The sequence below is a fragment of the Tachysurus vachellii genome, chromosome 24 (assembly GCF_030014155.1).
Source record: "Tachysurus vachellii isolate PV-2020 chromosome 24, HZAU_Pvac_v1, whole genome shotgun sequence".
Taxonomy (NCBI): domain Eukaryota; kingdom Metazoa; phylum Chordata; class Actinopteri; order Siluriformes; family Bagridae; genus Tachysurus; species Tachysurus vachellii.
This window is the reverse complement of record NC_083483.1, coordinates 4,066,758-4,085,034: the sequence shown is the minus strand read 5'-3', so window position 1 is coordinate 4,085,034 and position 18,277 is coordinate 4,066,758. Positions and strand designations below refer to the sequence as shown.

The window sequence follows — 18,277 nt, the reverse complement described above, 5'->3', positions numbered from 1 at the left end:
TCTCTCTCTCTCTCTCTCTCTCTCTCTCTCTCTCTCTCTCTCTCTCTCTCTCAGTCACTCTCTCTTGGTTTCTCTCTCTAAACATTGACCGCGAAGGTCTCTGAGCTAGGTATTACACATTTTAGCACGGGTAAAGCCTTGATCTGGGTGTGAAGGCCCTCAGAGACAGAGGTATAAAGAGGGAACGACGTACAAGGCGTTAGTCGTTTTGAGTTTCATCACTGGAGGTGTAAAGCTGAGTGTCACCCGGTTCGTGGGTGGCTTCGTGTGAAAATAGATGGCGAGACGGTGCAACGTGAGGAGCGTCCGTCTTAGAGAAAAAAGCCAGGCATGCGTGACAGGCCGGTTAGCGATGTGCTAAGTCATGCACCGCTTCTGCTCTTTAAATGTCCTAGCTACAATTTCAAAGGCTGCAAAGTCATAAATTTAATTTTATTTGTTGTGGTGCAGTCCTAACAGTTATGAGAGATGGCTAATGGACAGTAACTCATCACCACTTCATGCTTAGTTGGGGGTAAAATACCTTTTATAAATAAAAGGTATTTAAATTAAAATACCTTTAATATTTTACCCTATTTAAAAAATAATCAGTGAATTCAACCCCAAAACATGTCTCTACATACCATGTTTTATTAATCCCCTCACCAAGAACTCTTATGAATGGTTTTACATTAATGCATAAATAAAATATTAATAATTACTTAAATAAAAAATGCAGAGTATCAGGAGATTAGACTGGTACTTTTGATGTCTTTGAACTGTATAATAAAAGTACCAGAATTGGTGAAGAAACCATCAGGAAATACATTGCTCAAAAAATAATAATTAAAGGAACACCTTATTTACATGTTGGTTATTGATTAACAAAATGTTCAAGTTGAAAATCCCAGTGAGGGCTGGATTCAAAAACACAAACAAACTTAAAGTAAAATATTTACAGTCTGATCCAACTTGCATGAACTCATCATGTACGTTAGTATTGTGTTTGGCCTCCACATGTGTATATTCATTCTCCACCACAGAGATGACAGATAGTGTCCTCAGAGATCTTCTCCCAGACCTGGATCAGGGCATCAGTAAGCTCCTGGACAGTCTGTGGTGCTACTTGGTGGCTTTAGATGCTCTGATACATAACCATCCAGAGATTTTCAAGTGAATTCAGGTCTGGGGAAAGTGAGGCCATGTTAGGGGCATCAATGCCTTCATCATCCAGAAAATATGGCCACATAATACAGGACGGACAGTACCTGCATCACATCCCACTGCACCAGTTCTGAGGTTGGATCTGTGGATTTCATCCCGTTACATAACAGCAGTAAGGGTTCATTGGCTAGCATGTGGAGTTCTGTGTGACCTTCCAAGGACAATCCCAGACCATCACTGACTCAACATTAAATTGCTCATACTGGATGATGTTTCAGGCAGCATAACATTCCCCACAGCATCTCTGGACTTTCACGTCTGTCACATGTGCTCAGAGTGAACCTGCTCTCATCCGTGAAGAGAACGAGGTACCACTGCAGACCCGCTGGTTTTCTTTTGCAAATGCCAATCGAGCTGCTCAGCACTGGGATGTGAACACGCCCTTTTCTAATTGGGGAAGTTCAGAATCCATCAATCACCTTCAAGCTCATGTTTAAACATAATTATCATGTTGCTGTGAGAGCTTAAAAAGCAGGTGTGGTAGTTCACTTGTTGAAAGATATGGATCAGGATAGGGGTATAAATGAATCCAAAAGATTAGATGTACCATGGAACACTGTCAAGTCATCAACACCTAGAGTAATTGGAGCAGCAGAGTGACATCACCAAGAACAGGATGTCTCTCCAAAATTCATACAAGGAGAAGACAAACATACCAAGGAGGCTTCTAACAGATATACAATAACATGAAGCTGCAGGATAACCTGACAAGTACTGATCGCTCTCTCTGCATGTGACAACAAACTCATATTCTTCACACGACTGAACTGTGGGTTCAGGTGGCTAAGTCCGTTACTAAAAAAAATAAAAAATTAAAGACATTAATCCAAAGCATGTGGCAAAATGTGTTCTGGTCTGATGAAACCAAATGCAAAATGTTTGCTGCATCAAAAAAAGCACAAAGTAAATGACCAAAAGAACCCCATACCAGCGGAGCAGCATGGTGGTGGTACCATCAGGGAATCAGGAATATCTACAAATACCAGACTATTTTAGTACAAAACCTTCAGGTATCTGTAAGTAACGACCCACACAACAACGACCTTAACATTCCCTGCATCCAAATCAATAAAGAACAGACATGTGTTTGTTTCGCAAGAAAGAGTGGGAAAATATCAGCAAATCAGAACATATCATGCTGATTAGAACGTCGGAACGTGGCATGCCGTGGCATGCTGAGACTCTTATACAAAAACACTGTTTGGTGGAAGAAAATAAATAACCAGCTTCAACAAAGAATGTTTCGGGGTGTGCATGCATAGGCAACTAGGTTACTGTACATTTTTTGCATAGTAATTTCACACTGAGGGTTTTGTTGAAGCCTCTGGCATGGTTTTCTTTTTGCTTCCCTATATATTATCCTTGCATATCTATTAGCTTATAATTAGACGTTATTAGTTTAATGCTACTTGAACACCTTATCAGTTGACTATTACCACAATAGAAGTCGAAGTGTTTATTAGCTTAATCCTGGATTTAAAAATGTTATTAGCTTAATAAGATCTTCTTCCATCTGAATACACTTCATTGAATTTATTGTATTAATGACAGATTCAAATTATCTTTGAGTGTATTAGCTTTAGGACTTGATTAGCTTCATATCATCCCATGTGCGTATATATACTGTATGAATTCAGGACAGGAGTCACGTTTAGCATAAAGCACTTTAATATCAGCTTAGAACCTTATTAGCTCAATGCTAGCTTTAGACCTGATTAGTTTATTTGATCTAATTAGAGAACCTAATGAGAGAAATATCAGATAACGAGATTATAGCTTAATCACTTTTATTAAGCGATGTTTGATTTGGAACACAGCCGGTGTTTAGAGATGTTAGTGTCTTTAAAATACAGAGTATATGTGGGCTTTCATGCACTCCGTACTGGTGTGAAATGTTTCCTACAGTGCTGCTATACACACACACACACACACACACACACACACTGCTGTGTGTATCACGCTGTGCAGATCCACAATTAGCCAGATAGACTTCACGCTAATCTATAACTGTGTGAGTGATCTGGTCTCTCCCATGGATCCTGCACATAATACAGCACCTGATCTCGCACTTCTGGAAACCTTTCACTTTCACATATTTTGAAATAAATTCAAAGTAGATTTGAGGTACAAGTGCAAAACAGAGATTAGCTTTGCGAGAGAGAAAAATCTAGTTTTTGTGGGGGAAAAAAACAAACAAAACAAAACGTGGCCCATAGATGCAGTAGTGCATATTGTGCCGTAATGACACTTTATGGTTTCTAGTGCATTCAGTGCGTATCAGGATTACGGTTATTACACCACTGAGCCTTCATCTGCTTGGCCGTTCCTATGGCAACACAGCACGTCAATATAGTAATAGATATAGTAATATAGCAAATGTCAATACATCTACTTTGATCATGAAAATGAAGAATTCAAGGGCAGATTTTAGCATGAGTTAACCGCCATGGTGCATAAAACACAAATAGAAGAAAAGTGCTGAGGTATAGAGATGAAAACCAGTGTTCTGAAAAAAGAATATAGATTAGTTTAAAGTTTTTTAAACATTTGAGCAGAGATGTAGACACAAAAAGCCAATGTTCTAAATTGTACTGTTTATATGTCGTTGTCTAGTTTAATTCCCACATCAGCACATCGCAGCGTGGAGCATTCGTGTTGTTCTGAAGAATTTAATTAACGAGAACAGTGTAGAAAAAAAATTAATTAACTGGAAATGTCTGGGATGTGATAGACAAACATATACAAACAGTTATCTGTATATAAATCTACACAAATCAGCTATAACACTGACAGGTGATGTGGATATCAGTGATTGTTTAGTTCTAATGTCACATGTCACATGTCCCGGGTTGGGATTTATTAGGCAGCAGGCAAACAGTCAGTTCTCAAAGTTGACATGTTGGAAGGAAGAAAAATTGAGCAAGTGTAAAAACCTGGGCAACTCTGACAAGGGATAAATAGTGATGGCTAGACGAACTGGTCAGGCAAACAAGTCTGATTCGTGGAGGTATGACCTCACAACTTTCCACAACAGGATTTAAAGGATCTGCTTTTATCATCTTGCTAACGGATTGACAGGTCAAAGCTACACATTATTAGGCAGGTGGTTTTAATGTTATGGCTGATGTGTATACACAAAACAACATGTGGAATACTGAAGATAATAGTGTATGTGTGTGTGTGTGTGTGTGTGTGTACGGATGTGTGTGTACGGATGTGTGACCTTGCACTAATAACATGCATTTGTTGTGGAGATTTTTAGACGTGGCCACTGGGTTTGAGGCCCCGGGGAATACACACACACACACACACACACACACACACACACACACACACACAGCACCGATGTAATTTATCCTTGATATTGCAGTGTGTGTGTCAGATGACCCGCACATTTACTGCCCTTCTAATTTGGAATGTGTCTTAATATGTGTTTGAAACATGAGTGCGTTTATTTATTCACACTGACGCTCATCTGTCTGTCTCTCTCTCTCTCTCTCTCTCTCTCTCTCTCTCTCTCTCTCTCTCTCTGTGTTTCAGCCTGTCTCTCTCTCCATCTGTCTCTTTCAGAGGAGTAGCAGCACCTAGTGGTCCTGTATGTTTGTGTGTGATTGTGTGTGTGTGATTGTGTGTGTGTGTGTGTGTGTGTGTGTGTGTGTATGAACATGCCATATTTACACCCAGCTATTCATAATGATATGCACCTGCTATTGCGAAAACTAGCATTTCTTTTAAAATGCTAAAATGTTCAACTCTAGAAATGATTTACATTCATGCCCAAAAACCATAAAAAAAACATAACATTTGCATTTTAGATTTTAATCTCAAGGTTTAAAAATCTGTCTGCAATTTAACAGTTTAAAAGTTCCTGTGGAAAATTAGCTCTTAGCCTCAGTATAACCTAGTGTTTAAAAAAAAAAACTTCTTATCTACTTTTAAAAACGAGCACTAGCTCTCAATATATGGGACAAGAAAGGAGCCAAACTTATGACTAAAAGTTTTGTTGAATCAAATTCACGAAACAAGTGAGGAGTGAATCTGAGTCTAACATAAACCACCTGAATGTAAAATAAATCTAAACCAATCCAGTGAATTTTAGAAAAGTGAATCTTGGCCATGAATAAAAGAGTCACTGATTCAATCTCTAACCTGCTGAATGTGAAAGGGATGATTCTTCATCATGACCAAAAGATTCACTGATTCAGACACTGAGCCAGTGAACATGTGAGGAGTGAATATTTGTTGTGATCAGATGATTTTAACAGCGTGATCAATAGAATGAGCAAAGAATCTCAGGCGCGACTGAAAGTTTTGTTTGTCACACAATAAGCCATTGAATGCTAGTCAAAAAAAAACAACAACAAAACAATAAGAAATCAAACAAAACGAAAAACAGATAAATATAACGACATATAAAATAGCTATATAAACCTATATATAATCTAATATTGGTTAGATTATTAGTGACTTATTCATGAAGGAACCATCAGAGCTTAATGTGAACCCAATAATGTGAACATCAGAGTGAACCCTGCTAGTTAATAATCTTATTACAGTAAGCATAGACCTTAGGCAGAAATTTTAGAATTTTGGGATTGGTACACATGCTAAAAATGTGAGTCATCATGATTAGGATCTGTCTGTCTCACTGATTGTCTGTCTCTCTGTCGGTAGGTGATTGACATTAAGGACAAACTGAAGAAGGCGAAGAGGTTCTGGACATCATTGCCTGATGTGATCTGTTCTAAAGAGAATGTGATCGAAACAAACAGTGAGCAGTGCTGGAACAGTCACACTAAAGGAAGGCAAGATACATTTGTACACACACACACACACACACACACACACACACACACGTCGTGAAGGGCTTGTCGACTTTAAACTATGGACTGTGTGTGCACTAAAAAAGAAAAGGTCCTGTTTCTTGTCTGTGTGATGGATTTGCCAAGGGGAAGGGTGTAGGGTGTAGGGTGTAGGGTATAGAGTTCATTTCCAAATGGAATGGTATTTGGGTCACCTTAGTCCCTTCAGAATCACTGAGAGGTGAATCATGTTCTGAATGTGAACCGTGGAGTGTGTTTACGGCTATGTTTAAGGCTGTGTCACTAACAGGTCCAAATAACACCAGACCACATGGTCTTACAGTTACTACAGAGGACACAATGTTTTTTTAATAATTAATTTCAGTAGTGGTGTTTTGGCACAGATGTGTTGTTAAATTAATAAAAATGCCATGTTATTGTTCATTTTAGACTTTATACAGACATAACATGGCCCGCTAGCTCCAGTGCTTAGCATTAGCATCCCAGTCGTATCTCACCCGTCTCTGTCCTTGATACTGTCTTGAAGACTCTCTTTATCTCTTTCAATCCAATTCCAAATAACGTTATTGACACGACAATCAAAATCTAAGGCATATTCCTGAACATTAGAGACGTAAATACAGTCAGGCAATTTGACCTGAACTGTGCATTTCACTCCTTATCTCTCTCAGTTCCATTCCAGAACATATAAAAGCGATCAAATGAACGGTTCTTCATCTCAGTTCAATCCCTAAAAGCTTTTCAAAACAATATTCCTCAATCAAAAGAAAAGAAAGGTTGTAGTAATGAACTGGAACAAATTGATTCTGTCTCTCTCTCCCTTCCTCTCTCTCTCTCTCTCTCTCTCTCTCTCTCTCTCTCTCTCTCTCCCCTTCCTCTCTCTCTCTCTCTCTCTCTCTCTCTCTCTCCCCTTCCTCTCTCTCTCTCTCTCTCTCTCTCTCTCTCTCCCCTTCCTCTCTCTCTCTCTCTCTCTCTCTCTCTCTCTCTCCCTTCCTCTCTCTCTCTCTCTCTCTCTCTCTCTCTCTCTCTCTCTCTCTCTCTCTCTCTCTCTCTCTCTCTCCCCCTCTCTCTCTCCCCCTTCCTCTCTCTCTCTCTCTCTCTCTCTCTCTCTCTCTCTCTCTCTCTCTCTCTCTCCCCCTTCCTCTCTCTCTCTCTCTCTCCCCCTCTCTCTCCCCCTTCCTCTCTCTCTCTCTCTCTCTCTCTCTCTCTCTCTCTCTCTCTCTCTCTCTCTCTCTCTCTCTCTCTCTCTCCCTTCCTCTCTCTCTCTCTCTCTCTCTCTCTCTCTCTCTCTCTCTCTCCCTTCCTCTCTCTCTCTCTCTCTCTCTCTCTCTCTCTCTCTCTCTCTCTCTCTCCCTTTCTCCCTTCCCTCCCTTCCTCCTTTATATGGCTGATAAAGTTCATACAACTTTGGTTCTAACAGTGTAAAGTAATAAGTTAGATTGTGGCTCGTCTCAGTTCAATTCCAGAAAGCTTTATTTATATTGTTATTGCAAACAATATTGTAGTTTTATGATGACCGTAAGAGAGAAATAGAAAAACAGCTGTTTAGGAACAGTTTGCTATATTTTTTTTCTTAGTTGGAATGGATTTCCTTTATTCATTTCAATTCAAATTCCATAAAACTTTATTGACACAGCTATTGAGAACACTATTGGTGCTTAAGGTTTTGCTCAAAGGCTTAATTGTTTAATTAAATTGAATTGCCTTCTCCTCTCTCTCTCTCTCTCTCTCTCTCTCTCTCTCTCTCTCTCTCTCTCTCTCTCTCTCTCTCTATTTCTGTCTCTCCATCACATTACCAGCCTGTCTTCCCGTGATCCGTCTCTTTCCATCAGTCAGCATCTTGGCGTCTCTCCATTTCTTCTCTCATCAGCAGATGGAGCAAATAGAAATCAAACTGTTTCATCTGTCGCACTCTCTCATAACAGGAATGAACACCGAGCCAAATGGCAGTGTGCAGACGTGTCAACATGCCTGTGTGTGATTCAAGTGTGTGTGTTTGTGTGTGTTTGAATAGAGAGAGTTTTTGCAGATTCTAAAGTATGAAAAAGACGTGGCTCAGACATCCTCCATGACTCACACAACCTAAATGGAGTTAATAGTTCACTAACTAGTACACCGTTCCTGCAGTATATTGGCTAGTATGCAGTGTTAGCAAGCCGTAGTGAATCATTCCTGATGACTGTTGAACACACTACTGCGTGTGGCTGCATTTTGGCAAATGAGACCACAGATTACTGTAGTTAATGTGATCGAAGTTTAGAAACGTTCATGTAGAGACTTTTAGCTTCTCCATTTGTTCACTGCTGCACTATTTCCCTTCTGTGTTTAAAATAACAACAGGCTACAGCCACACAGCCTGTGGTATAAGTAACATTAGCTAGCTAAGTGTCAATATGCTAACAGCTATTCTCTTTCTCTGGATATTTCTCAAACCACAATATACTACACCCAAGGGATTATGTGGTTAACTATTTAGGGGTTTATAGTGTTTAAGAAGTAGGTGAGTGGGGTTCAGTAGCACAAGGGCCCCCCTTGTGGGGTGGGGATGGGGGTGGGGGGTTCTGGGGTGTTTATAGCTTACAAAGTGTTTAAATTCATGTGCAGCTATTTTTTAAAGCTATTTTTAAAAAACTTTTTGCTATTTTTTGCAGTTATTTTTTGTTTGCTGTCAGTTGTCAGAGGCATTTGCTTGCATGTGCTGTGGTTTTCATGGGGTTTAGTGGTTAAGTAGAGTGATATCCTGTATGCTCAGATTCACTCAGGGTTTAGAGTTTAAAGTAAAGTTGTTTCATCTTGTGTGCAGGTATTTCTCCGGGGTTTAGGGATTAGGTATCGTTGTTTCCTGTGATGTTCAGGTTTTTACTAAGTGTTTTGTTATTAATTACAGTTGTTTCCATCTTTTGCAGGTGTTTTCTTGGTGTTTGATTGGTACTTAGGGGTTAAGTAATATTAGTCAGTATAATAGAACAGTTATTTCCTCAGTGTTTTGGTTGAAACACAGTTGTTTCCTGTGTTGTTTAGGTATTTCCTCAGTGTCTAGGGGTTAAGTGAAGTTGTTTCCTGTTCTGTGCAGATATTCTGTTAATTCTTTGGGGTTAAACAAAGTGCTATTTGTGTGTTTGGATGTTTAAGGGTTAAATAAAGTTATTTCCTGTCATGTGTAGGTATTTCCCAGAGGTTGTTAAAGATGGTCTGACCAATCAGCTGAGTAATCCGGAGGTGGAGATCGACATCACCCGCCCAGACACCTTCATCCGGCAGCAGATCATGGCTCTGAGAGTGATGACCAACAAACTGCGCAGCGCCTACAGCGGCAACGACATCTCCTTCCAGGACTCCAGTAATGTGCACTATTTTCCCCCTTCAGCATCACAAAGATACTGTACTTATTCTATTGCTAATATCTCTGTTAGCAGCTTTAGCATAATGCTAGTTTGAGATTGAGCCTGCATGGTATAATGCTTAAAATGTAACACAGAGGATTTCAAGTTTCAATTTAATTTGAAAAAAAAAAAACAATTAGTGGAGCAAAACTCAGCTGATGAATGAGGTCATTTCAGAGGGACTAATTAAATAAAGCAGCAGTGAGACATACGTTTCTATGAGCAGAAGTTCCTCCATTTTGTTTGATGGCTGTGAAGTTAGTGGAATTTTTTCTTTGTATCCTTCGTCCTTTCAGATTCAAATGAGCTGACATTTTCACCAGTCACATTTTATTCACATTCAGTCCGAGCACTAATTTAGACTTGCAAAGGCAGTTTTGCTACTTCAACGTGAGCTTAATTGCAATGTAAGTGAGGGATTCTGGGTGGAAAAAAACCCTCTGATCTTGAGCCGTTCTAAAGACCCAGAATGTGTTTTCTCTCTGTACTTGTGTGGGCAGAGAAGGGAAACATGTAAAATATTCCTGGCTCTTTAATCAGCAGTTCTGTGAACCGGACAGAAAATGAAGTGAGTTCTCGCTAGAGACTTTCTGAGTCTGAACTGAGTTTAATTCTTTATTTTTTGTTTAAACAATTTTTTTAAACCTTTAAAGGCCTACAACTGATGTAGAAAGAAGAAAGAAAGAAAGAAGGCAGAATTTCTATCCTCACACTGCTTCTTTATATGATTATTATTCCTTTTTTAAGTGGGGTCTGTGTTTGTCTCTGCTTTCTTCCTAACCCCAGTTTTTATTTTTATTTATTTATTTTTTAGGTGACGAGGTCAGTGGTTCTGGCAGCGGAAGTGGCTACACCACTGAGTTTGAGTTTGCAGCCACAGAGGCGCCGGCAGTGGGGGTGGGACGTCAAGACCAAGCCACGCCCCTAAGACCTGCATCTGATAAGGCGACACCTCTAAGACCTCCTTCTGACAGAGCACCACCCCTTATTGTCTCACCCATCACTTTAATGATGCTCACGTTGCTGCAGTTCTGGTGGAGATAATGGATGGAAGGGGAGTGGACACTTTATGATACAGCTTAGCTCCTCCCACACTGTTTGCCCCACCCCCAACTGGGCTTAATGATGGCAAGCATAAGGACACGACGAGTGACACCTTAAAGACAGAGATAGAGAGAGAGAAAGAGGCAAAATTTCTGCATCCTGCTTGTTTCCAAAGAGCAGCTTCATCCTCAAGTGACACCTTTTTCTCTCGTTCCTTTAAAAAAAGAGACAAAACACAAGGAATGCTGCAGCACGTTCCTCAGATCCCTTTCATTGAAGTACAGTACCAGGATAAAAAAAGTATATATATATATATATATATATATATATATATATATATATATATATATACATGTATAAGAAAGAATCTATTTTTGTTTGTGTTTTTTATATCCACTGCACAAGATGAGAACCTCAAAACAGAGAGATATCTATATAAGGTGCAGAGTCGTCTCTCCCAAACCATCACAAAGGAACAGAGACATGAGCAGGAGGAAGGATAAAAAGATAAAAAAAAAACAAGTATATCTCATATTTGCTTCTGTGTCACTGTGAATGCATGACATCATATCTCATAGCTGTCATTAATTTTTTTTTTTTAATTTTGTTTTAAAAACACAGCAAAAAAAAAAAATCAGCTTCTTTCAGTCCATTAATGTTTTGAATAAGATATAGATGAAATTTTCAGCATATAGATGGAATTTTGTATCACTTTACATGAAGGACACTTCATAACAATAAGAATGTTATAACACTAATTACAAAAGCATTAAACTAAATCTTTGCAGCTAATGTCAGTATTCGCAAACATTAGTTTATTTATCAGACTCAGCAAATATGTGAACAAAGACTCACAAAAAGGCAGCAAGCATTGGTAGAAAAAAAAAATCCTTAACTACTGTTTAAAACAAAGTCCAAAATACCTTGATCCAAAACCTAAAAAAATAAAAAAATATACCAAACTAGGTTAATAGTGTAAACATAAACAAACATCCTACCAATAAGTAAGAATTGGACAAACGATATATATATATAAACACATTTATAAACTAGAAAAAAGGCAAAGTAATGTTGAAAACATTTGCCAAGCAACCAAAACTAAAAGTACTATACCAGTGTTCAGAAATTGACAAAATCCAACAAACAATAAAAAAAAATCATGAGTGAAAGTAAAACTATAACACACTTTGTCAAACTAGAAAGTTGGACAAAATGGACAAAAAAACTACTAATAAACACAGTAACTGTTAAGCACTGAGAATTTTGTTATTATTACAGAAGACACCTCACCTTTTGTCGTGGATTCAGTCGAAAAATTACTTTAGTCCAATAAACCATTTAAAAAATGAACTGGACATCACAGAGCTCATATTAATGTATGAGCTCTGTGGTGTCCAGGTCATTTTTTAAAGGGTTTATTGGACTAAAGTACAACTCCAAGCATGTTCTTGATGTGTGCAAAGGCCAGCTGCATTTTGCTGATAATGGTGTCATGGTTCTAGTTTTGGTTCTTGTTCCTCTTCTTGGCGCTGTTATTCATGAAGTTCTAGCAACTTTTACCTCAAATATTGAGATGAAATCCTCCTCCTTAAAGTCCATTTGCAGCTCATTGCTCAACGTCAAAGCCATTGAAGTTGTGAACAAATTGAAGCCACAGCACCTTCCAAACACTATTCATACACAATTTTGGACTGTCATTCCATTCAGCATGGCCTTGTAGATGTCGTATCCCTTCCAAAAGGCATGGAGTGTAAAGGGAGAAGTGCTTGAAGATGGCAGTGATCCCTGGTTCATAGGTTGCAGGAGAGAGGTGGTGTTGGGAGGGAGGAAAACTTTGGAGATTTGTGTTGGCCAGAAGCATTGTCAGAAATACTACTGTTATTAACTGGTTAACTACTAACTGGATGCCATTGTATTTACATCTCCACTGCTGAAATGAAGAACCAATCCTCAAAAATTCTAACAGTCATCCAAACCTTGGGATTTGACATCCATATACATGGGAGAGAGTCCTTGGGGATGTTCTTCAGTGCTCGATGATTCTGTGCACAACACACCAGAATCTGGCGTTAACGTTGCTGCACAAATTACCTTCCAGCATAAGGGTCAAACGGTCCTGTGAAGCCTGGAATAGACATCTCCTCCTTTATTATGACAGAATGATTCTGGTGTGTTCTTCCAATAAAGATTGGTCTCATTTACACGGAAGAAATCTGTTTTCCTCAATAATTTTTGTCACAAGGAATTTAAATGTTGCCAATTTGTCGGCTGACACACTTTTGCCTTGGATCATGACATTGTGAAGATCCTGAACTTTCCTTGATTCTGTGTCCTTCTCATCTAGAAAAATTATTGAGGTCTTAAAACAAGACAGCGCTTTCTCCTCAATCAACCATTGGCTTACGCAAATACGCCGCAGAGTCTGCCGATCAATCCAAAGAGAACAATGATATTCCATTACTTCATAGATCTTGCTTCTTTTCTTGATGATCTTGTTTCTTTTCTTTATTCCTGGAGCATCATCTTTGACGTGTGCTAAAATCTGTGCCTTATCATGAACGATTGTTGATACCGTTGTCCGACTCAAGCCAGAAGCACGAGCTATCGTGCCAAAGTTTTCACCATTTTTGTAGCGTTAGACATTTACATTGCATTTACATTTACAGCATTTGGCAGATGCCCTTATCCAGAGCTACGTACAGAAGTGCTTAAATCTCTATCATTGGATACATTGATGCTGGTTCACTAGGTTACATACTTAAGATACCATTTAAAACATTGTTCAAAGTTACAATGAAAAAGTTTTTGTTTGTTTGTTTTTTAAATGCAAAAAATAGGGAAAGAAGTGCTAGTTGAAGTGTTTCCTGAATATGCAGGTCTTCAACCGTCGTTTGAAAATAGCCAGTGACTCAGCCGTCCGGACCCCTAGGGGAAGTTCATTCCACCACCTTGGTGCCAGAACAGAAAAGCGTCTTGTAGTATACTTGCCTCTTATTCTCGATCCACGATCCAAGATCATGGTTGCTGGTAGATCGGAGGGTGCGGGGTGCAGTGCGAAGAGTGATGAGGGCTTTGAGGTAAGAGGTAGCTGGTCCATTTGTGGCTTTGTAGGTCAGCATCAATGTTTTGAATCTGATGCGTGCAGCTGCTGGAAGCCAGTGGAGGGATCGCAGCAGCGGGGTGGTATGCAAGAACTTAGGCAGGTTGAAAACAAGCCATGCAGCTGCATTTTAGATCATTTGCAGAGGATGAATTGCGTGTATAGGTAGACCTGCCAGCAGTGCGTTGCAGTAATCCAGTCTTGAAATGACAAGCGACTGAACAAGTACCTGAGCAGCCTGTGTGGACAGAAATGGCCGAATCCTTCTAATGTTGTAGAGCAGAAACCGACATGAGCGAGTCACATTAGCAACATGAGAGGAAAAACACAGTTGATTGTCCATGGTTACTCCAAGGTTGCGAGCTGTGGCTGAAGGGGAGATCAGATCGTTGTTCAGGGATATAGCAAGATCATGACATGGGGATGAATCACCTGGGATGAACAGCAGTTCAGTTTTGCTAGGATTGAGCTTTAACTGTTGAGCAGTCATCCATGATGAAATTTCTGCCAGACATGCTGAGATCCGTTCAGAAGCTGTGGTATCTGAGGGTGGGAAAGAGAAGATAAGTTGTGTATCATCAGCATAGCAGTGGTAAGAGAACCCATGTGAGCAAATAACTTCACCAAGAGAGTGAGTATACAGGGAGAAAAGAAGAGGACCAAGTACTGAGCCCTGTGGGACAACAGTGGAGAGTCTGCATGGAGCAGATGTCATTCCCCTCCATGTTACCTAATATGAGCATCCTTCCAGGTAGGAAGCGAACCATTCCCAAGCTGATCCGCAAATCCCAAGACTCCTGAGGGTGGACAAGAGAGTCTTGTGGTTGACCGTATCAAACGCTGCTGAAAGGTCAAGGAGGATAAGGACGGATGACAGTTTGGCTGATCTAGCAGCATGTAGTTTCTCAGAGACATCCAAAAGGGCTGTCTCTGTGGAATGAGCTGCTTTAAAGCCAGACTGGTTGGGATCTTGGAGGTTGTTCTGTGAGAGATAGACAGACAGTTGATTATAGACAATGCATTCAAGAATTTTTGAAAGAAACAAAAGAAGTGATACCGGTTTGTAGTTACTGAAGTCTGATGGATCCAGAGCAGGTTTCTTTATGATGGGAATAACCCTTGCTCTCTTGAAAGTAGTTGGCACCTGACCAGATGCTATGGATATATTGACGATAGTGGAAATGAAGGGCAGAAGGTCTTGCGAGATGGTCTGGAGCATAGTGGAAGGGAGTGGATCCAATGGGCAGGTGGTAGGATTGCAAGACTGGATGAGCTGTAAAATCTCTTCTACTGCTATACTAAATGCGACAAAGAAGGAGTGGGGGACTCCAGACTGTGAGATGTAAGTGCAGTCCGGGCAGAAGTGAAGGTCCTGCAGATTTCCTCAATCTTCTCATAATAGAAAGAAGCAAAGTCTTCTGCAGTCTGGGAGTATGAAGAAGGTGGACCCGGGGGGTTGAGTAGAGAAGAGATGATGATGTGGAGCTTCTGAGGGTTTTGTGACACCTTATCACTTAAATTTAAGATATGGAATGACGCTTAGTAACACAGCAGACTAGCAGTAGGAACTTTCACTGTAGCTACGGGGTCAAAAATTAGTCACAAATTCACAAAACTAGAGATTGCGACTTATACCTATGCAAACATGTAAAGTTTGAAAAAACTAAAGTGAAAAAAATTTAATTTCCGCAACACTGTTTATAACTCTTATATTTAATAAAAGGCCAATTTACTTTTTTTTCAGTTTAGTAGTTTCTTTTGTCCTGCACCTGCCAGAAGGTGGGATGTGCACACAATTACTTGCTTAACAAAGTTTGAATAAACTGCCATGAAAGGCGGAACGCTGGAATTGTAGATTACTGAACGTCTCGTAAATAACACATTTTAACTTTTTGAAACTTTTAAATGATGTTATACATTGCATTATTTGATATAATTATTTATGTGATTTTCTTTTTTTTTTTAGTTTAATATATTTATCTGCCTGACAGAGTTACATAAACTGACATTAGTCAAATTAAATTTTTCCCTATTGTTATTGACAAAAACTGCAGTTGAGTTGGAAATGACGGAGGTCGAAATGACGTAAGTGGAGGTGTATCTGAATAAACAACAAAACAGTAACACAGACACAAAAACCCAGGCAAGCTATCAATGAGAAACAAACATAAAGTCACTACCAGACAGGCTTCAATAGCAAACAACTCACTGGCAAAATAACTAATAAACAAAATACACCCAGATCTGCAAAATACTACAAAACAAGCACATCAGTAACTAATATAAAACAGGCCTACCACTCTCAAAAATGTCCATTTAAAAATACCTAACAAATAGCAAAGGTGCCATAAAAAAACACAGCATGAAAGATCCGGAAACTACCTGTTATATAGAACTGTAGTAAATGGACAAACTACTAGAAGACACTACCACATCTCCGTTTGCGAGTACTGACACGAGCCAGTTTATATACATGTTATACAGTATATCTCATATAGCCCAGATTTGAGAGAAATATGCCTTTTAAAACCAATTTTTCTTTTTGCATCAATGCCACCTGATTTACTTTCATTTAAAATTTTCTTTTTGAAATAAATGAAATGTCACTATGAGAAAGTCAAGGAGAAAGTCAATCACACAATTTATTAGGTCACCTCATTTTAGACTGGGTGTGCATGTGTGTGAGTGTGTGTCTGTTCCCTTGTGTGCATGTGGCCTTCTGGCACTTTTCATTCGGGACCCAGATCACTACTGGTCAGTGTGTGTGTGGGTGTGTGTATGTGTGTCTGAGTGAGTGTTCTCAGCACTTTTCCTACGTTGAGTCCGCAAAAAAGAAAAGTTTGTGTTTGCACAAAATTTGACCTTACAGCAAAAATACTACACACATGCACACACACACACACACACACACACACACACACCTCCACAACAGCAACTTAATCAGATTCTGAAAAATAAGAGAGAGAGCGTGAGTGAGCGAGAGAGAGAGAGAGAGAGAGAGAGAGAGAGAGAGAAACTGAAGTAAATGTAATACCTGTGCTGCAGGTTTATGCAGATATGCAGAATATTATACTGAGAATATTGTGAATTTCATCAAAACCTTTACATTTATCCTCATTTTCAGCATCAGCACTTGGTGATTGTTCTGAAAGCGCTTTTACATCCTGCAATTGTTAAGATTGTTAAGTGCACTTCTAGAGCTCTTCATATGATTCTAGCTCTTCATATGATTCTAGAATCCTCATTGTGGTTCCGGATCAACCATGAATTCCACTCATTTGCAATCTTTCCTGAAGTTCTACAATCGTCTGGAATTTGGTCCTCATGAGTGGGTTCTTTTGTGTGATTCTAGAATCATCAGTGCACTTTGATCATTATGAGGAGTTTCATTTCCTTTCAAGTAGGTTCTAGAATGCTCACTTTAGGTTTGTGTGTCTTTGATTGTTGTGAATTTCTTCTTGTGGATCTAGGATCCTCATGATCCTGTAGTAGCAGATTGTTGGAATAACCTTGACTCTGCTTATTGTCGGTACAGCTCTCGAGGCCTCTGTTTCGGGTCTAGAATCCTCTGTGCTGTTCCACAATCATGACAATCGTTTCCTGGTCACGGCTTATGGCTGTGTCCCAAATCACTAAGCTACAAACATAACCGTTCGGCTGCAGTGAAGTGTAGTACAGCAGTATGTAGTTTGAGACACAGACTATGGCTATATGTGTGTTCCAGCTTCTCCATGTCCCAAATAACTGTGCTAAATAAGATCAATGTTTATAAAGCACATCAGTGTTCAGCTAGTTAAAGCTTTTAGCAAGCATCACAAACCTTCTTTTTTCAGGGCTTTTGGCTGTCAAATGCAAACCACCCTGTTATTATAAGACATGTGAAGCCACGTTTACTACACTCACTCATTTCCCCTTTATTCTCTCTCTCTCTCTCTCTCTCTCTCTCTCTCTCTCTCTCTCTCTATCTATCTATCTATCTACAGGTATCTATCTATCTATCTATCTATCTATCTATCTATCTATCTATCTCTCTCTCTCTCACACTCACACATTCGCTCACACACACACTTCTATGTTGGAGCACTTTCGCAGCTTTATTTCATTTTTGCTGATGCAGAGAGGAAAAAAAGCCTAATTATTATATGAATTATTCATTGCTTGTATTTTTTGACATCCATGTTTTAACATAGCCAGTGATATTGGTTATGGCTGTATATGACTTGCGTTTACATCACAGTTAAAGTGTATTACGAAGGAATTTGGAAGATTTTAGTCGACGTGACGAGCAGACATGCCTTACAAAGTTTCTTTTTTTAATGAAAAGAAAAAAAACTATCAAAAAACAACACAAAAAAGGATTGCATATCTGGGTTTTGTTACACTCTCTTGTATACAGATAAGTAATAAAAAGATGAGTAAAAAATAAATAAATAAAAACAAACATTTTGTATTAATAAAATGCTTATGTGTGCTTTTTGGGGAAGGAAAAAAGAAAAATTCAAAGGAATGAACAGGATACTGAAGGATGGAGGCAGAGCTTAAGCAGCCAGCTATTATATCGTCATCAGATTGCAGTCAAAATTAAAACTGTAGAATGCTCTTGTAGTTTCATTCTTCAGTTTATAATATAGTAAAGAATAGCACATGCTGCTGCACTGCTGTCTAAGAATAAAGCATCACCGGCTGACCAATCAGAATCCAGAAGAGGAGTGGTTTTAAAATAC

General features: G+C 39.2%; 1 protein-coding gene across 1 annotated transcript in view; it reads left to right on the top strand.

Annotated features, from left to right (window-relative positions):
- The window catches only part of gpc6a (glypican 6a), a 127,788-nt gene extending 109,799 nt beyond the window's left edge, over positions 1-17,989 (top strand). Inside the window, exons 7-9 of the mRNA XM_060860322.1 lie at positions 5,878-6,008; positions 9,191-9,366; positions 10,224-17,989. Of these exons, the coding sequence (XP_060716305.1) occupies positions 5,878-6,008; positions 9,191-9,366; positions 10,224-10,453 (537 nt within the window). The 3' untranslated portion in view covers positions 10,454-17,989. The remainder of the gene's footprint in view (positions 1-5,877; positions 6,009-9,190; positions 9,367-10,223) is intronic.
- Positions 17,990-18,277: the final 288 nt, after the last annotated feature.